Below are 20,117 nucleotides of genomic sequence, written 5' to 3' on the forward strand. Positions count from 1 at the left end.
GCCCATGTGGGGCTCAGTCCCAGGACCCTGAGATCATGACCTGAGCTGAAGGCAGATGCTCAACCACTGAGCCCCCAGGCGCCCCATTATCTACACAATATTTAACCTCCCAGAGGCTCGTGCTGCCCACCCAGCCCCCCTACTTCAATCATGAACATCACGAGAGGGCAAACTCCTGGTATTTTGTTTCCTAACAGATGGATCTCAATAAGACCGAGGAGGTGATCTCGAGGTTGGAGAAACTCCACCAGCAGCCCCACATCTGGGATTTTCTCCACCTGCTGCCGAGACTGCAAGTAAACGACGTTCGTGCTGAAGACCACATCCGTGGGGGGGTGCACCTGCTCCAGGCGGCCTTGACGTAAGTGCAGGACCTACCAGGGGCACGTGTGTGGGCGGTTTTCTCCGCACGTTTTCTTTCTTTTTTTAAAAGATTTTATTTATTTATTCATGAGAGACCCAGAGAGAGAGGCAGAGGCACAGGCAGAGGGAGAAGCAGGCTCCATGCAGGGAGCCCGAAGTGGGTCTCGATCCTGGGATCCCAGGATCACGCCCTGAGCCAAAGGCAGGTGCCAAACCGCTGAGCCACCCGGGCTGCCCTCCTCCTCACCTTTTTATGGGGAAAAACTCTCTCTGGGTAGTTCTCTTGTTTGATACAAGGAAAAGAAGTGTGGGATCACGGGATCACGGCACCCTGAAGTGGCTGGGAGTCTTGCACCTCCATGTCTCGTCCTCTACCTGTGTAGATATTTCACACGAGGGCAGACATGCTGTGCAGACCCCACTCTCCCTGTTTTAAGCAAGTTGACATCATATCATTTTGTACATTCCCGTTGTCTTCAAGTGATTATTTCTATTGTGATTTTTTTTTAAGATTTTAATTTTAAATAACCTCTCTGCCCAAGGCGGAGTGCGAACTTACAATGCCGAGGTCAAGAGCCGCGTGCTCCCTCAACTGAGCCACCCAGGTGCCCCTTCAAATCATCATTTGTAGTGGTTGCTATTTTACTTTATTTTTAAGGAATATTTTATTTATTTATTTGAGAAAGAGAGAGTGAGCGAGAGAGAGAACACGGCCAGGTGAGGAGGAGGACCAGGGAGAGAGAGAGGGAGAAGCTGACGCCCCGCTGAGCAGGGAGCCCGACTCGGGCATCAATCCCAGGACCCTGAGATCAGGACCTGAGCCAAAGGCGGACGCTTCCCTGACTGAGCCCCCAGGTGCCCCGAGAATCGGAAAATTCTGAGTGTGAACATGACTTTCCAAGCTGCTATGAAGGCATATTTGTCAACGAAGGACAATGGAGCATATTTTGTTGGTTGGTTTGCTTTGTGACTTACACATCGGGTCTAGCGGGTGTGCCCTTGGCTGCACTCTCGCTCCCACTGGCTGCGCTGGCCGGGGCCGTGAGCAGGCTCCTTGGAGAGACACGGGATGTGAAATTACGGGATCCTGCTGGCGGCTGTGGTGCCATATCAGCTCCGGCATTAGTTTTACTTCTATATTTTGCTTTGGCGACGCGATGTCAAGAAAATCTGCATGCAGCCCATTACACATCAATTAAAAACACACACACACACAATTAAACAACTACTATTCTTTAAACAAGAAGAAAATCTGCCTTCGATTTAGGAATAAGTATTTGGGGGACGCCTGGGTGGCTCAGTGGTTGAGCGTCTGCCTTCGGCTCAGGTGGTGACCCCAGGGTCCGGGGATCGAGTCCCGCATCGAGCTCCCCGCAGGGAGCCTGCTTCTCCCTCTGCCTGGGTCTCTGCCTCTCTCTGTGTGTCTCTCGTGAGTAAATAAATAAAATCTTAGAAATAAGTATTTTCATGTGGTGCCATGCAAACTGGTCATTTGTTAATGGTCTATATTGTCGTGGGGTGCCCTTCGTCATACAAAGGGACCTTGAGAGATTCTCCTTAGGGAGAAGCTACAGGGAAATAACTTGTTTGAAGCACAACTTAGGTCTGGTCGGTCTGCGGTTGCTAAAATGTAGACATGTTCTTACTTCAGCTGAATGGATTTTGTAGTTGACAACTTGATCATTTAGAATGATACTTAATGCAATTACTTATAGAATAAAATTTTAAATATTTATTTAAAGAATTACATGAGCACAATATATATATACGGGCACTACCCGAAGCCCCTGTTCTGAGAAACAGGTTGGCTGCCGCTGATCGTACCCCTGACATCCTCAGAGGTTCAGACGGTGGGGGGTTGGGGTGCTCAGTGTCCAGGAGGACACTGCCAGAGTTTAACCTGCTGTTCTGAGCTGGAAGCGGCCAGGTGTCTGCCCACTTGCTTTTTGGAGGTGGCGGCACCGTGGACCCCAGCCGGCCTGGCCAGCTCCTGAGTGAGCATCATTCCCTAGGCTGGAGACTTAGGGTCACGTGTGAAGCCACGGCGAATGCTGGTGTGTCAGTGGCCCAGCCACATCCCTCAAAGAGCTGGGACCCGGCTGGGAGGCGCTGCTCTGTGGGCACAACCAGCTCACATTGCTTTGGTCTTCCTTTGGTTCTAGTTCCTTGGCAACTTTGGAAGATTTAGACTGGCTGCCACTCAACCACACTCTTTCCACGGTTTCTGAAAACGTGCTGAATGTGACCATCTGGATGCTGACATTTCTGCAGGAACATGGAGTGGCCACCACTGGTATGTGTGCCCAAGAGCTCGTGTGAAATTTCAAGTGTTCCCCTGGTTACCTTTACGACAGCCACCGTAGAGCCAAAATGCTCTTCAAAAAAGATGGCTTGATGAACATGTCAAATGCAAAGCGGAATCCACTGTTTCTTTTAATAAAAGAGAGAAACAGACTGAAAATTTGGAATTCGAACCTGAATTTGATTTTCTACCATTATTGAAATTCCGTGGCTGTTGCCAATTAATGGGTCATTATTATTTTTTTTTTATAAATTTATTTTTTATTGGTGTTCAATTTGCCAATATACAGAATAATACCCAGTGCTCATCCCATCAAGTGTCCCCCTCAGTGCCCGTCACCCAGTCACCCCCACCCCCCGCCCTCCTCCCCTTCCTCCACCCCTGGTTCCTTTCCTAGGTTAGGAGTCTCTCATGTGCTGTCTCCCTTTCTGATATTTCCCACTCATTTTTTCTCCTTTCCCCTTTATTCCCTTTCACTATTTTTTATATTCCCCCAATGAATGAGACTAATTAATGGGTTATTTTTAATAAAAAATGATTGATTTTAAAATTCTTTTCTTTGGTCCCCCTCCAAGATTAAACCTGTCATTGGTTCTGCGATTGGAATCTTTCCTCTCTCCTCTGATCCTATTTGGGAAAAAATATTTGAAAAATAGTAAGGCTGGTGAAAAGATGCCAACGAGTGTGGATTTGGAAGGTCTGCTAACTAAATGGACGAGCCCCTTCCACAAGGAAGACGATGGAATTACCCAGCTCTATGCTTGACCTGTGATTTTTTTCTTTTTGTTGAAGATTGATTTTATTCTATATTCTATATATATATATATATATATATTTTTTTAAGTCTTATTTATTTAAGTAATCTCTATACCCAACATTGGGCTTGAACTCATGACCTCGAGGTCAAGAGTCACATGCTGTACCTACTGAGCCAGTCAGGCACCTCTAAAATTGTATGTTTAAAGTGTACAATGTGATGGTTGTGCAGTTGTTACCACACTGCAGTTAATGAGAGTTTGGTGAGAACATTTAAGATCCCTTAGCAAATTTCACGTGTCCAATACACTGTATTGACTGTCGTCACCATGCTGTACAGCAGATCTCCAGAACTTAATCATCTTATAACTACAAGTTTGTACCTCTGACCAGTATCTCCCCACTTCCTACCTCCCAGCCTCCCGTAGCTACTATTCTACTCTCTGTTCAGGGCATTATTTCTTGAATTTCCAACTGGACCTGAGCGTTCTACTTTTAATTCTTTCTTTTCCTCTATTTCTGTCTCTTTCTGTAAGGGGAACTCAGGGAGCAAACTGTGGAGTCAGAATTCATACATTCATCTATCCATCATCCATCCACATATTCATCCATCCATCCACCTACCCACCCATCTCTCCACACGTCCATTCACTCATCCATCTCTTCACCTAACCACCATCCACACATCCATCCATTCATCTAGATACTCATCAACCCACCTACCCATCCATCTACCCACTCATCCATCCATCCATCCATCCACCCACCCACCTACCCATCCACCCATCCATCTATCCACCCACCCACCTGTCCACCCATTCATTCATCCGTCCACCTACCCATCTGTCCACACATCCATTCATCTATCTCAACATCCGTCCATTCACCTGCCCACCCTTCTATACATCCATCCACTCACCTATCCACCCATCCACCCACTCACCCATCTATCTATACATAAATCTACCCACCCATTCATACATCCACATATCCATTCATTCATCTGTCCAATACTCACGCATCCACACATCTGTCCATTCATCTGTTCACACACCCACCATCTGTCCATAATCCATCCATTCATCTATCCATTCACCCACTCATCCATCCACACATCCATCCATCGGTCCTCCCATTCGTTCATTTATCCACCCATCCACCCACTCACTCATCCGTCCATTTAACTCACTCAGTAAACACTTATCGAGTACTTTCTATGAAACAAACATTGTCCCATGAGTGGGAATAAAGAGCAAAATAACACATGGTTCTTGCTCTCAGGGAAGTCTTGTTTAGTACAGGAGAGAAATATGTCAATAAAGAGAAAACAAAGCCCGGAGAGGAGGGACCTAGCATCTTTCTCAGGAGAAGCGTGAGGAGAAGTTTTAAAGGAGGAGCTCTAGTTCATCAAAGACTCAAGGGAGCCATGCCAGGAAAACCTGTGTGCGAAGCTCCCGGCCTTGGCGAGGGCCCCATGTGTTTTATCCCCATTGTGGCTGGAGCAGTGGGTGAGATCCTGGGCCAGATCACAGAAGGACTCAGGGGCAGCAGTTAGACCTGCATTTTGGACAGACCTTCCTAGTGCAGATGTAGGGCTGGCCTGGGGGCAGGCGCCTGGGGCCAGGAGCCCAGGATCAGATTCTCTCTGCCCGCCCCTAACTCTCCAAGTCTGTCTCCTGACCCATGCAATGCAGTGGTTACACAGAGATTTCTAACCCTTTTAGATTTTTCTGGCTCCTTGGAACAACCTGGTGGGACACCCGCCATCACCCCAATCCCGTCCAGGTTCTTCCCGTGGCTGCGGACTCAGCGTAGGGAGGGGCCTCCTTGGGCAGGAGAGTTGATCTGCGCCTCTGCAAGAGCGAAGACTGGTCTTTAACGTCTAATTTACTTCTCCTGCAGTGGGTCCAGCGGGAAGCACGAGTCCTTAACCCTCAGAACAAAACCCAGGAGATGGAGGTGACGACACACTAAATACCTCATTGCCACCTCCCCGGTGACCTCGGTTGTAACAAACTCATCAAACTGATTTTCTGTCAATTGCCAGGGAGTCCGAGCTGAGGCACATGATTGCAGAGCACCTCGGGGTGAAGAAAAATTGTCCTCATTCCTCTTGTCCCAAGAAAAATCCCTTTGCCTCACGTGCAGATTGAGATGTGTGAAGGGGAAGGGATGCGCCCCGTCAGGGGGCCGAGGGCCAGGCTATTCTTCACTGAAACTGTTAATTCCCACCATCTGAGCTGTCATTCAGCACTGGGTGTCCGAGCCCTGCTGTCCCCCCCTTCTGGAATGATTTTATAGTTCATACCGCTCGGTCACCGCTGTCTCTTTTTCCTCTCCTTTCTAGAATTCTGTAATTCCAGCCCATCCTGAGAGCAGGAGAGATCAGTGGTTACAGTGCAGGGTCGGGATCAGATCTGGGTTTGGGTCAAGACTGCAGCTCAAGTGTGACACGCGGTGATTCCTTTTCCCCCAAAGAGGACGATCACTGCACCTACCTGTGTGTTGTGGGCAGGACCTGGCGAGGGACATGCTGGCCTCGGGGGTGCCACCTCTTGGGCACACAGCCAATGCCACGTTTAAAAATCTCAGAACCCGACCTTGCCCCCTTTATGCAAAGACAACAGACGGAGAGCGAGGAGTCGTGGATTTCGGGGCTTCCCGGTCGACCCGCAGCATTAGTGTAAAAGGGTCCCGAGAAGTGACGCCCGTGAGAAAGGTTTCGGGGTCCTTTAGGTGCTTGTGGGTCACGATCCTAAACAGTCTTGCGGCTGGGATGTCGCGGAGGGCTCACCGCGGAGGGTGGAGGCTTTCACATCGGCCACGTGCTCCCAGAAGTGATGTCGAACCTCCGGAGGGGCGACCTGGGAGTCACAGTGATGTGAGCTTCAGAGGCCTCGAGCTGTGCTCTCGTGTTCCTCCCGGAGACCGGGGTCGCCACGACCGGGAGGTGGCCGTCCTGCTGCGCCGCGGTCCGGCGTAGCCTCTGTTTGCTTCTCCAACCTGATGGGCTGGAGGGCGTCACTTGCTTCCCTCGTAGACGTGAGCGAGGCGTCACTTTCTGAATGGCTCCAACGCGCCGTGCCTGGCCGCGTCCTCTGACGGGTACAAATCGTTGGTTGCCTTGCAGAGGCCGGAGACAGCCCGTCCCTGCAGAAGCTGCTGTGGGGTCCTCGGATGGCCCAGGCTGACCTGAAGCCCCGATTTGGTTTTGAGGACGTGCACGCAGAACAAATCCTGAATTACTCAGCCGGGCTGCAGGAGGTAGGCACGCGTGATGCTTCCCGCGCCGTGGGCTGCTCCCCCGGAGGGCGCCGGGGCGGGAGAGGCAGCAGGACGTGGAGCCCCGTGAGCGCGGGGCTGCCTGGCCGCGGCGGGCCCTGCTGCTTTGGCCTCGAGGAGCAGCCCCTTCCCTCGTAGCCCCGGCCCCGGAGGCAGGGCGCCAGGAGCAGGGGCACGAGCCGTAGCGGTTCTCGCTCTCAGGCCAGCAGTGGGGTGGCAGCGGCGACGGGGGCCGCGGGCAGGAGCCTCTTTTCCAAACCGCATCAAATAAAGGGGTCGGACGTGCGACCCTGGAGCCCCGCTCGCTGCTGCTACTCCTGGCGCCTGCACGTCCCTTTGTCACTTCTGCGTGTTGCCTGGCACTTCCCCTTGGCGCGGAGCAGGATGCGGGAGGCGCACGCCTGTCGCCGTGGGCTGCGTGGACGGCCTGGGGCAGGGCCCCGTGGTTGCGGGTGAGGGGCCGGGGGCTCGGGCGAGACCACCGCCTCCTGCTGGTGTCTGGGTCTCTGCTCCGGGTGTGGACTTGGCTCGCCTCCTGGGGCCACTCGTCGCACTTCCCCAGCGGCTGGGTCACCTCCGGGTTACCTGTGTGCAGTGGGCCGGGGGCCGCCGCTCACGGCTGTGCGGCTGAGTGTCTGGAACATTCTTTCACCGGGTGGGCTCGGCGTGGCCAGTCCGCGGTCTCCTGTTCTCATCCCACACCCGGCCCAATGCCATCCACCCCTGACGTCCCGTGGGACTGGCCGTCGCGTCCTGGCATCTGTCACGGGCGCCGTGGTGTCTACCGATTAGAAGCTCAGGGGGCAGATGAGACCCTATTTTCTCCAGACTCGGGACCCTCCTTTCTTATTAGTTTAGAACAGAGCTTGAGTCAAACTGTATAGAACTTTACCAAAAAGGGTAAGGATTGGGCGCCTGACTGGCTCAGTCGGTCATCATGGTCCCGGGTCCTGGGATCGAGTCTCGTGCCGCGCTCCCTGCTCAGCGAGGACCCTGCTTCTCCCTCCCTCCGCCCTCTGCTCAGCTCCTGCTCTCTCTCCCAAATAAATCAATAATATCTTTTTTTAAAAAGATATTTTTTATTTATTCATGAGTGACACAGAGAGAGGCAGAGACACAGGCAGAGGGAGAAGTAGGCTCCACGCAGGGAGCCCGACATGGGACTCGATCCTGTGTCTCCAGTGTCACGCCCTGGGCTGAAGGTGGTGCTAAACCGCTGTACTACACGGGCTGCCCAAATAAATAAAATCTTAAAAAAAAAAAAAATCGAACGGCAAGGTTTTGAGATTAGAATCACAAGGGAAGTGGTCGGGGTCCCCGGGCACATGTCCCGGGTGCGCGGCTCCCCTGGCTGCTAGAACACGTCCCTCCTGCGTGGTGGCCCCGCACAACACATGTTTACTGCGCGGCTCCGGCAGTCCGAAGGCCCAGGGGGGTCCCAGGGCTGTGACCGGGGTGTCTGTGTTCCTCCTGGAGGCAGAGAAACTGCGTGTACAAGTTCATTTACAGAAATAAAGGAGATTTGGGCTCAAAATGTCAGGCTGAGGACGCCCGCGGGGCCCAGGGCATGACCCCAGGTCCCTGGATCGAGTCCCCGCAGGGAGCCTGCTTCTCCCTCTGCCTGTGTCTCTGCCTCTCTCTGTGTCTCATGAATAAATAAATAAAATCCTTAATAAAACCCAAAATGTCAACCTGCTTCTGACCTAGAAATCCAGTGTGACTCGTGCTGGCCTCGTCCCTCTTGGGTAATTGGGAGAGAGAATGTTTGTTTCTGGCAAAGCAGCTTTGTTGCTCCAAGGTGCCAGCTGAACGGGGCTGCTCTGGTGCTCGCTTTTGCCTGGAGGGTGACAACGAGCAGCGTTTGACTCGTCCCAGGTCCCCGGCCCGGGGAAGCTGTGCTGTGCGCTCACAGACGATCCCGAAAAACCTAATTCCGGAAGGCTTCCTGCCCACTGACCGGTCGGGCGACCCTTCGTCGGCCCGTTACTTCCTCCGTGGAGTGGGGACCGGGGCGGCTCCTTTGCCAAGGCTGTGGTGTTGTTCCCGGGAGGGAACATTCCGGAAGAAACGGCTGGTGAATGTGCTTCCTGCTGTCGGCAGATCCCCACAAGGGGGCCTGGGAGCGGATCGTGCGTTCCATCCTGTCCCGACCCCCCAGAGGGTCACCCCGGGGGCCGTGCGCCCCACTGGTCCGGGCGCGGGCACCTGCTGCACGGGTCAGCTGGCCCAGGTCTGCAGCAGGTGCCGTCCCGCTGCGAGCCACCCGCGGGTCCATACCCGCCTCGTGCCTCCCCGTCTCCGACTGCGATTCGGCTGATGTGCAGCGTCCGACTTCATTCTGGCGAGGCGGCCCCGCGAGCTGCGGTGTGCGCTGTGGTTCCCCGCCCGCGGCCGCCGGAGCTTGCCTCGCTCACTGAAGCCCTAAGCCCACAGCTCGATTCCCTTCCCGACGTTGTTTCCTGTTTCGTGGCGAGTCCCTTGCAGGAACGAGCCCCGAGGGCCCCACATCCCCCCCATCAAGCGCCCGCGTCCCGAGTGCATCCACTGGCCTCGGCACAAAAGTCACCAGGAAGCGTGTCTTCCTCCGAGGCGCACACGGGCCGTGCCAAGAGCCAGAGTTGGGCTGTGGCGTGTGGGGTCCCCGGGGGCTGCCTGGACGCCCCCGGTGCTTGGGTGCAGGGGTGGGCCCGGGGCACGTGGGGGGCGTGTGTCATCACCACGAAACCAGAGCTCGCTGACGTGTTCATGCCGTCCCCAAGGTGTCCGATTTCAGGGTCTGTGTCGCTGGTTTAGTGACGTTTGTGATGACGGCCTTCCCTCTCCGTTTTTAAAAAATATTTTATTTATTTATTTTAGAGAGAGAGAGAGAGAGAGAGAGAGAGAGAGCGCCTGGGGGGGAGGGGGCCGGGGCTCCATCTCACGCCCCTGGGGTCATGACCTGGGCCAAAGCCGAGTGTCCGGGCCCCCCGGCGCCCCGCTCCTGACGGTGGCCGCGGGCGGAGGACGGGAGCCAGCAGCCCCGTGAAGCTGTGCGCGTCCTTCGATGCCGTTTCTAACCCTTAACTTCCGGGTAGGAATCGAATCGTACGGCGAGGAGCGGGCGCTTCACTGGCCGCATCTCGAGACCGGGCCGCCGTCGGCCGTCATCGCGGGCCCGTCGTGGCCTCCCCGGCACAGGCTCTGGGCGGCAGCGCGCGGGCGCAGCGCTAACCTTGTCCCTTCTGCTCGCAGGTGCTGGGGCGCTGGCGGCAGGTGCCGGCGGGGGTCCCCCGCGGCCTGGAGGCCCTCGGCCGTCTGCAGGGGGCGGGCGCTCTGCACCCCGTGCCCCTCGTCCTCGGCGACAGCATGGCAGCAGCTGGCCCCGGCGGCAACCACTCGGCTCCCAACACGTAAGGCGTCTCCCTGCTTGGGCGGACCGGGCCGGTGAGGGACAGCGTCACGGAAGCCGCGCCGGCCGGAGGGTTTGCAGCCACCAGCCGGGAAGCTGCAGGGGGGCGTCCTGCACCGTCGGCGGCCCCGCGTGTGTGCGGAGGAGGGACGTCCCCGGTGGCTGGGGATGTGTCAGACGAGCAGAACCAACGTCCCACGGCCCAGGGACGGGGTGCCCGGGGCACTCTGGCTCTTGGCTCCTCCTCCAGGATCGGGATGTTAGAGATGGTCCTGCTCGGAGGAGCAGGTGGGGACGCCCCAGCCGCCTCTGCCCACGTGCAGCTGGGAAGGTGGGGGGCCCACCCGTCCCCACGAGCCTGCCCGCTGCTGGCTCCGTGCAGGACCCCAGAGGCCCTGTGCCCTCAGCTCTAAGGAAGGAAGGATCTGCCGGGCGTAGGGCAGGCAGGAGACCCCGGGCTGCGGACGCCCCGTGCTTAGTGGCGGCTCCCCGTTCCCTCACGCCTCCCGCGGCACCCACGGCTCTGTCCTGATCTCGCCTGAGCCCGCCCCGCCACCTCCTCCCCTTAGCAGGCTCAGGGAGTTCCCTCCTGGGACACCCGCCGCACTGCCCTCCCGCGTCGTGTCTCGTCCCGTGTTTGTGCAGAGGCTGTTTCCTGGGGTGAACGCGAACCTCGCTGCAGCAGGGGTCATCGGGGCGGCTGTGGTGCGGTCCCAGCTCCGTCCTCTGGGCCGACACCTGCCCCGGCCACTTGACTCGCATCCCCTCCTGGCATCGCCTGGCGCGTCCTTCCTAGCACTCGGTGTCATTGTAGACGGCGGCCGCCTGCCCCTCAGCGCCTCGCTTGCCCGGGCTCCTCCGGTCCGAGTAGGACCCCCTGTCCCTGGTGGGAAGCCGCTGGCTCAGGCTCCTGCTCCCACCCGTTGGCGCCCACTGCTCACAGCTTGTCTCTCACATCACAGCTTCCAACCGGAAGACCGAACAAGTCCCCCTTTGGTACCAAGGACGCAGGTCATTAGAGGCAGGTGTGCAGATGGTGGCACCTGTTCCTGCCTGGACCTCCTGTTCCTGCCTGGACCTCCTGTACCAGGATGATGAGATGTGGGAGAGGGGGGTCGGTGGGCACGGGGCAGGGGGGCCAGGCGGGGCCAAGTGGGGCCAGAAGGGGTTAGGTGGGTCCAGGTGGGGTCAGGCAGGGCCAGGTGGGTTCAGGTAGGGTCAGGTGGGGTGAGGTGGCGGCCAGGTGGGGTCAGGCAGATCAGGTGGGAGACAGGTGGGGTCAGGTAGGGGCCAAGTGGGGTCAGGCAGGGTCAGATGAGGGCCAAGTGGGGTCAGGCGGGGTCAGATGGGGCCAAGCAGGGCTAGGCGGGCCAGGCTGTGGTCGGGTGGGTGGGGGGAATCAAGCAGGGCCAGGCTGGGCCAGGAGGGGCCAGGTGGGGGCAGGTGGGGTCAGGCGGGGCCAAGCAGTGGGCGGCTGGTGGGGTGCGGGGGCCAGATGGGGTCAGGTGAGGGCCAAGTGGGGTCAGGTGGGGCCAGGCAGAGTCAGGTGAGGGCCAGGGGTTCAGGTGGGGCCAGGCAGGGTCCAGCAGGGCTAGGCTGGGTCAGGCAGTGGTCGGGTGGGGTGGGAGTGGGATCCAGGCAGGGTCCAGGCGGGGTCAGGTGGGGCCAGGCGGGGTCAGGTGAGGGCCAAGTGGGGTCAGCCCGGGCTAGGTGGGGTCAGGTGAGGGCCAAGCAGGTCAGGTGAGGGCCAGGTGGGGCCATCGGGGCCAGGCAGTGGTCGGGTGGGGTGGCGGTGGGATCCAGGCGGGGTCCAGCCTCGTCGACCTTGCACAGGTGCCACTAGCGTCATCTTCTGTGTCTCTCCTTCCTGCTCACTCTCTTCCTGGAGGAGGGTTCCGCGTGTTTGTGGAGAATCTGAGGGTCTGCGTTCACCTGCTGGGCGCTTGCTCCCAGGGTGCGACCCCCACCTGGTTCTTCACTCGCACACTTGGTCCCAGTTTCAGCCCCTCTCACCTCAGAGCGTCTGTCTTTCGAACTGCTCTCGTGGGTTGCCCCCTCCCTCCCTCCTCCCTCCTCCCTCCTCATCCTCCTGGGGCCACACAGAGCCTCTGGGGAGGGGAGGTCACTGCAGCTCCTGGGGTGGCTCCGGACTGCCTGGCCCCCGGGGCGTGGGTTCTGCACCTCTCCGCCGGGGAGCTCCGGGGCTGCAGCAGTGCCCGCCCGCTTCCCTTCCTCCCGGCCCCGGCTGCAGGGGTGCCGCTGGGCTGCTGGACTGGGCATCCTTCTGGAACCTTCCAGACTCTGGTTGCTGCTGATTCGCCTGTGCCAGGGTGTCCGCCCACCACTCATAAGTCAGCATCTGAAACTCTTGTTTCCTGTGCCCTCAGGTTGCTGCACCTACAGAAGCTGGAGGACGTTCTTCGAGACCTGCCGCCACCGAGGCCGGCTCCGAGGAGGCTGCTCGCCCTCCCCGCGGCCCTCAGGAACGCGATAGCGCACAGGCTGCGTTTCGTGCAAGGTGAGCTCGCCGCTGTTCTTGGCACCGCTTGCTAGGAGCCACACGTGGGGTCCCTTGGAAAGCCGTCCTCCCGGTCTTCAGCAGCGTGAGAGCACCACGCGTTCTCCGATTCCCTCTCTGGGCAAGCTCACGAAGCGTGTGGTGGCAGGTGCGGGGGGCACAGGTGCGGGGTTTTGTGTCCGTGCACGGCCGCGTGTGGGGGTCAGGCGGGGAGCAGCCTGCGTGGGGGGCCCTGATGCCTTGCTCTGTGGCCCCCCAGGAGCCCTTGCATGTCTGGAGGTGGCGGCCAGCGGCGGCGGCCCGGGAGGATGGGAGCAGCCGGGAGAGGAGTCCCCCCGTCGGGAGCAGGAGCAGGTAAAGCGCGGCCCGGCCTGTGAACAGGTGGGTTCGGTGAAACACTCGGGAGGCTCCTGGCCCTTCGCCTGGCCCACGCCGTGGGCTGCGTTGGCGGAACGGGTGCGTTTTCCAAGAGCTTGGTCTTACACTGAAGTTTGCATGGGTGCTGACGTGGGCTGTGCCCCCGCCCTGGGAGGGCACGTGCCAGCCCCTCTGGGCATCACCACTGTGCCCTCTGTCCCGGCAGGGGCGCCTGCACGCGAGCGTGTCGGGGAGGGCGGCCCTCCCGTGTCCCCGCAGCTTCTCCAACGAGACCAGCGTCCTGAACAAGCTCCTGAGGTCAGCAGAGGACGCGGTGAGTAGCCGCCTCTGATCTCATCTGCGGAAGCCCCCGGGCTCGTTTTAGGGGTTGGCTCCCCGTGTGGTGCCAGCTGCCCCTGCGGCCTGTGCATTGGCCACACTGGGAGGGTGCAAGCCCCCATCCTGCCAGACCTCCCGACAGTTGCGGGCTTTCACCGGGAGCCCCCCAACTTTCTGATGCGGCCCTGTGCTCCCCTGGCTTCCCGGCTCCCCGTCCTCTCCAGCCCCAGCTGCAAATGTCAAGATGGCCCGTGTCTCCAGGCGTCAGGCAGCCGGGGCGGAGGCACAGCCAGCCGGCCTTCCCCGCTCGTGCCGCCTGCTGAGCGCTCAACAGTGGGGAGCGCTTGTTAGGAAAGGTGATCGTTCCCACTGAGCACGGAACATTCCAGTAGCAGCCACCATTTCTTTCTCCCTGCGACCGGTTCCGTTTGTCACCCCGTCGGACGTGCTGCCCGGGGCACCTGCACCTTCTGGGTGTGGCTGGATGCGGTGTTGCAGCCCAGCCCGGGGTACCTGCAGCGTGGCTCCCGGGACACAGGTCCGACCACAGCGGCGCTGGGCACACGGTCCCTCTTGCCTGTCCCGGGTGAGCCGCGGTGCGGGGCTAGGGCTTCGGATCCAGGATGGTCTCTGGGGCCCCGGGGCTCCTCGGAGGCCCACCAGCTGCGTCTCCGTCATAGTTCAAGGCAGCCTGTGGGGAGTGAGCGGCGGGGAGGGCCTCTCCGCGCCGCCTGGCCTGGCTCCCTGGGTCACAGCGTGTCTCTTCTCCTGTCAAGGGTCACCTTTTGCAAGAGGTCATCACCGGGCGCACAGATACGCCGGTGTCGGTACCCGGAGGACTTCTGGGCTGGCCGGAGGTGGAGGCGCAGCTGGCGGCCGCGGCCCTTTCCTGCCGGAGGCTCCTGCACCTGCTGGGACCTGCTGCCTCACCCGGGGACGGTGACCTTGCTACGGACTGTCGGGACCGGCTTCTCGCTGCAGTGTAAGCCCGCGTGCAGCGGAATAGCTGAGAACCGGGCGGGGGGGGGGGGGCGGGGGGGGGCTAGCCGCCCTCCAGAGGGGTCAACGTAGCATCCTCTATTTCTTTTTTTTTTTAATTTTTTTATTTATGATAGTCACAGAGAGAAAGAGAGAGGCAGAGACACAGGCAGAGGAGAAGCAGGCTCCATGCACCGGGAGCCTGACATGGGATTCGATCCCGGGTCTCCAGGATTGCGCCCTGGGCCAAAGGCAGGCGCCAAACCACTGCGCCACCCAGGGATCCCTTTTTTTTAAATTTATTTTTTATTTTTTATTTTTTTTATTTAAGCATCCTCTATTTCTAGTATATTCGGTTTCGAGGGGGAGGTATGATCCTTTTTTTTTTTTTTTTTGGATCCTTTTTTTTTAACCTAAAAAAAAGGTGGACCTACTTGGTACTATTGGAAAATATTTAAAAATACAAAAAATTAGGGGTGCCTGGGTGGCTCAGCAGGCTGAGCACCTGACTTCTGGTTTTGGCGCAGGCTGTGGCCTCAGGGTCGTGAGATCGAGCCCCATGTTGGGCTCCGTGCTGAGCGGGGCGTCAGCGTGAGACTCTCCGTCCGCCCCTCCCCTGCTCGTGTGCATGTGCCCCCCTCCCCGTCTCTGTCTAATAAGTAAGCACATCTTTAAAGGAAAATAAGATAAAAATACAAAAAAAATTAAACAAGTCTTTTAAAGGTTGACCATTGACTTCATCTTTCACAAGGTTCCGGACTCCACAGTTGATTCCGTATTGTGTCCTTCTATTTTCCGCTTTTCTATTCTCTTGATTTGCGGGGTCTTACGTGCCGTGTGTTTCTGCGAGTGGTTTCCCCTCACTTTTCAAATCAGGCTGAGGGAATCTGTAAGCAGTCAGATAGCTATTGAGGAAACTGTCGCAAAGGTTCCAACTTCTGACCGAGTGGACCGCCCGGTGCGTGTGTATGTTTGCGTCTGGATGAATCTGTACTGGTGTGTCTTCTGGGGGACCGCGAGGAGACGTCAGCTGTCCCTGGACTCCTCTGTTGCAGGGTATTTCACACCCTGGAGGAAGTACAGCTGTCCCTGGAGGAAACAGCCTACCGGGGAGCCTTCCTGGGACTCATCCGCAAGACCCGTGAACTGGTCTGCTACGTGCACATGCATGGAAGGCTCCCGAACCACCCACCTGGTGAGTCGGGGCCTCCACTACGGGAACGTGGGCACTTGTCCCCCATTCGTGGCCCCCTTGCTCCTCAGAGATGACTAAAGGGGAGCTGAGAGCACAGGCTCGCCAGGTGTCACTCGCCACCGTGATGACCACGCCGCGTTCCTAACAGTCCCTCCGGGGCCCGGATGTGCGGCTCACCCTGCTTCCTGGGGCAGCACCCCGGGGCCGGGCAGCTCCCCTGTTCCCGTGGCGTCCTCAAACCCCAAAATCCCCTCAAATGCAAATTTGATGCGTTTGCCACTGCACGACCCACAGGCGGGTGTTCTTTTGTTCCAAAGGCCTCCTTTTCTGGGAAGATGCTGGTGGGGTGGCACCTGGTGGAGGGCTGGTGGCCTGGGTCTGGCCCGCCCCGGGGTCCACCCTGGCCCTGGTTGTCCGTGCGCCGTGCACACCACGGCTTCCCCTCGGAACACCTGCTGCCTCCACGTGCGGTGGGGCAGGGAGGCTGTGTCCCTGCTCCGTGCTCACATCCCCCTAATCGTGTCCATCCTCCTCAAACAGCAGTTTGGTTTTTGTTGTTGTTGTTGTTTTTAGTTTTTTGTTAGATTCCAGTTTGCTAACCTACAGGATAATACTAGTCTCAGGTGTGCAGGACGGCGATCCAGCAGTTGCCTGTATCGCCGGGTGTCATCAGGACGGGTGCGCTCCTTCGTCCCCGTCCCCCGCTCCCCCTCCCCTCCCCTCCCCTCACCCCCACCAGCAGGCCTTCCCTACAGTGAAGGGTCTGTCTCCCTCCCCTTCCCTTTGCTCCTAGTATGTGGTGAATCGCGGTATTTGTCCCCCTCTGGGTGGCTTCCTTGGCTGAGCAGAACACGCTCCAGTTCTGCCCACGTTGTCGCGGTGGCAAGATCTTCCTTTCGATGGCTGGTATCTTCCGTAGTGGGTGCCCGCACCACCCCCTTAGCATCCAGCAGGGACACGGGGCTGTTGCTCTATTTGGCTGTTGCTGCTGCTGCAGCGCTGGGGGCGGGTGCCCCTTCGAATCTACTCTCGTGGCCTTTGGATGAATACCCAGCAGGGCAGCTCTCTTGGGGACTTTTTGAGGACCCTCCACACCCCAACTAGTGCTTTTAGGGGCCGCCAGGGACCCCCGGCTGTGGAGGTCAGCGTCAGACGCCCCCCACGTCGGGTCTCTCCACCTGCGCAGGCCACACGAGCTCTGCACTTGGCAGCGGCTGGGCCGACGGCTGACGCTCCTGTTGGGTGCTCGTCCTGCGCTGTAACTTCGCTTCGTTATTTTGCCGGTTTTTCCAGAAACACTGGCTGTGAAGAGTGACCTTCAGTGAGAAGTGTGGGTTCAGAAGTCTCAATAATATTGACAATCACAACATTTACTGTGTTTTGTTTCAGTTCTTTCATTCGGTCTTCACCTCAACCCTTGACTTGGCTTCCATTTATTTTTAAAGATTTTATGTATTTATTTGACAGGGAGACAGAGAGAGCACAGGCGGGGGAGCGGCAGAGGGACAGGGAGAGGGAGAGGGAGAGGGAGAGGGAGAGGCAGGCTCCCCCCTGAGCAGGGAGCCTGACGCGGGGCTGGATCCCAGGCCCCCGCATCGGGACCTGAGCCCAAGGCAGACCCTTAACCAGCTGAGCCCCCAGGGGCCCCTCTTTAGCATTTCCCTGATAATGAGTGACGCGGAGCATGTTTTTTCCTGCTTGTTGACCATCTGTCTGTCTTCTCTGGAAAAATGTCTACCGGGGTCAGCTGCCCATTTTTAATCAGATTGTTTTTTTGTTGTTGAGTAGAAGGAGTTCTTCATGTATTTTGGGCATTGGCTCCTCACTGGAAGTATCCTCCGTAAATCCCTTCTCCAGTCCAGTAGGTTGCCTTTTTGTTTTATTAATGGGGTTTCCTTTGCTGTGCAGAAGCGTTTCAGTTTGATGGAGTCTTGATAGTTTTATTTTGTGGCCCGTCTGTGAGGAGACAGATCCAAAAAAAATATTGCTAAGACCACTGTCCAAGAATTTCTGTCTAGGTTTTCTGTCGGGAGTTTTACGGGTTCAGGTCTCACATTTAGATCTTCGGTGTATTCTGAGGTTTTTCTTGTGCGCAGTGTAAGAAAGTGGACGGTTCACTCGTCTGCATGTGGCGGCCGGTACTCCCGACTCCGCTTGTTAAGGAGCCTTTTACCCGTTGTGTGCTCTTGCCTCCTTTGTTGCAGGTTAATTGACCCTATAAGTGCAGGCTTATTTTCTGAGGTCTCTGTTCTGTTTCATTGATCCATGTGTCTATTTTTGTGCCAATGGCATACTGTTCTGGGTTATTTTGATTATGTTTTTGTCCTAACTATGGGTCACATCTTTCTGCTTCTTTATATGCCCAGTGATTTTTTTTAAAGATTTTATTTATTTATTCATGAGAGACAGAGAGAGAGAGAGGCAGAGACACAGGCAGAGTGAGAAGCAGGCTCCACGCAGGGAGCCCGACGGAGGACTCGATCCCGGGACTCCAGGATCACGCCCTGGGCTGAAGGTGGCGCTAAACTGCTGAGCCACCCAGGGATCCCCTGCCCAGTGATTTTTGATGCCAAACATTATTATTTTATTATTTTATTATTTTTTTTCAAACATGATTTATCCTTATTTCGTGCTTGCTGCTTTGTTTTCCTATTTTTAAAAAGATTTTATTAGAGAGAGAGAGAGAACACGCATAAGCAGAAGGGGCAGAGGGAGAGGGAGAAGCTGAGCAGGGAGCCTGAGTCCGGGCTCAATCCCAGGACCCTGGAATCATGACCTAAGCCAAAGGCAGATGCTTAACCGACTGAGCTATCCTGGAGCCCCAGAAACAGCTTGTTTAAAATGAGAAAAGACCAAACTTCTAGAAATCCTGGGTCTCACCTTACGTACTTTCTGTTTTCTATGGATCACCGTCTATGCTGCTTGATGGCCAGTGGTATTTGACCTTTGCCAGAAGTGGAAGCCAACTCTCAAGGATATCAAACCTTTTGTTTTATTTTCAACCAGGATTAAGCAAACCACTATAGTGTTTTTCACTTTGGCAGATTTGACTGTTGTGTCCAACTAAAAATCAATATATGAAATGCCTTTCCATTTAGCTTTCTCTGAGGAGTCGCCTTGTTATGGAGAAAACATGGATTGGGAAGTCATCACTGATAATTATTTCACATTTTTGAGTAACTTCCTCAAGTCTCCAGCTGCTTCCATCTCTAGGTGAGTTTTCAGAATTTAATTTCCAGGTTTCGATTTAACTATTATCTAAAGACAAAACCTACTTATAGAAACACTTGCTTTATTTACTTATTTATTTGTGTAGTTATTATTATTTAGAGATAACGCGAGAGAGTGTCAGTTGGGGGGAGGAGCAGAGGGAGAGGAAGAGAGAATCTTGAGCAGACTCCAGGTCCCTCTCAGAGCCTGATGAGGGGCTCGATCTCATAACCTTGAGATCACGACTGGAGCCAAAGTCGGGAGTGGGACGCTTAACACGCTGCGCCACCCGGGGGCCCAATAAGCACTTGCTTTAAAATGTGAGCTCCTGATGTGGCTGTTTTTTTTTTTTTTTGATGTGGCTGTTGATGCGGCGTTTCCTGTTAGGTGTTTGATAATATTTGCTCCATACAATGTAATGACTCATGTTTCCATGGATTTTGAAGAGAAATACAGATGATAATAATAAGATTTTCTTTCCAAAGCGTAACTTATAATAGCTGCTCCGAAGATGGAATGTTGGAATAATACTGTCATCCAGTTGCTTACGTTAGACAGGGAATCAGTGATTTAAGATTCTGGTAGTTCTAGAGATTTTGGGGAGAGAAATGACCTTTGGAACAAGCACTGCCAGGTTGTATGAGGCTCTGCTACTTTGGCATGTGCACTGAGGTGGTGATTTTTATGTATAATTATGGACATTGTATATAGTTTGTTTGTTTGTTTGTTTATTTATTTATTTATTTAAAAGGATGAGCTTTTCGTTTTACTTATTCTTTTAAAGTAAGCTCTACATCCGATGTGGGACATGAACTCACAACCCTGAGATCAAGAGTTGTCTGCTCTACCGACTAAGCCGGCCAGGTGCCCTAGCTATCATGTATAGTTTAAGATTTATTTATCTATTTGAGAGAGAGAGAGAGAGAGAGAGAGAGAGAGAGAGAGAGAATGCTGGGGGGAGTGGCAGAGGGTGAGGGAGAGAGTCTGCTGCAGACTCTGCGCTGAGTGTGGAGCCCCACGTGGACCTCTATCTCATGACCCCGCGATCAGGACCTGCACAAAACAACAGCTGGACTCTTAACTGACTGAGCCCTCGAGGGGTACCTGGGTGGCTCAGTTGGTTAAGTGTCTGCCCTTGGGCTCAGGTCATGATCTCAAGGTCATGAGATCAAGCCCCACATCGGGCTCCCTGCTCAGTGGGGAGTCTGCTTCTCCCTCTCCCTCTGCCTGGTGCATGCACCATGTCTTTTTTTTTTTTTTTTTAAGGTTTTATTTATTTTTATTTAGAGAGGTCGAGAGATCACAAGCAGAGGAGGGACAGGGGGAGAGGGAGAGAGACTCTCAAGCAGACTCCATGCTCTACACGGAGACCCATTTGGGGCTCGATCTCATGACTCTGAGATCATGACCGGAGCCAAAATCAAGAGTC

General features: G+C 56.0%; 1 protein-coding gene across 1 annotated transcript in view; it reads left to right on the forward strand.

The window, feature by feature from the left end:
* ABCA13 (ATP binding cassette subfamily A member 13) overlaps positions 1-20,117 on the forward strand; it is a 240,985-nt gene that overhangs the window by 43,698 nt on the left and 177,170 nt on the right. Inside the window, exons 6-19 of the mRNA XM_041773932.1 lie at positions 198-361; positions 2,526-2,656; positions 2,995-3,007; positions 6,565-6,685; positions 9,935-10,092; positions 10,342-10,422; positions 10,661-10,977; positions 11,054-11,192; positions 12,479-12,609; positions 12,869-13,065; positions 13,193-13,300; positions 14,082-14,287; positions 15,339-15,478; positions 18,577-18,691. Of these exons, the coding sequence (XP_041629866.1) occupies positions 198-361; positions 2,526-2,656; positions 2,995-3,007; positions 6,565-6,685; positions 9,935-10,092; positions 10,342-10,422; positions 10,661-10,977; positions 11,054-11,192; positions 12,479-12,609; positions 12,869-13,065; positions 13,193-13,300; positions 14,082-14,287; positions 15,339-15,478; positions 18,577-18,691 (2,021 nt within the window). The remainder of the gene's footprint in view (positions 1-197; positions 362-2,525; positions 2,657-2,994; positions 3,008-6,564; positions 6,686-9,934; positions 10,093-10,341; positions 10,423-10,660; positions 10,978-11,053; positions 11,193-12,478; positions 12,610-12,868; positions 13,066-13,192; positions 13,301-14,081; positions 14,288-15,338; positions 15,479-18,576; positions 18,692-20,117) is intronic.

This window comes from Vulpes lagopus, chromosome 11 (genome assembly GCF_018345385.1).
Source record: "Vulpes lagopus strain Blue_001 chromosome 11, ASM1834538v1, whole genome shotgun sequence".
Taxonomy (NCBI): Eukaryota; Metazoa; Chordata; class Mammalia; order Carnivora; family Canidae; genus Vulpes; species Vulpes lagopus.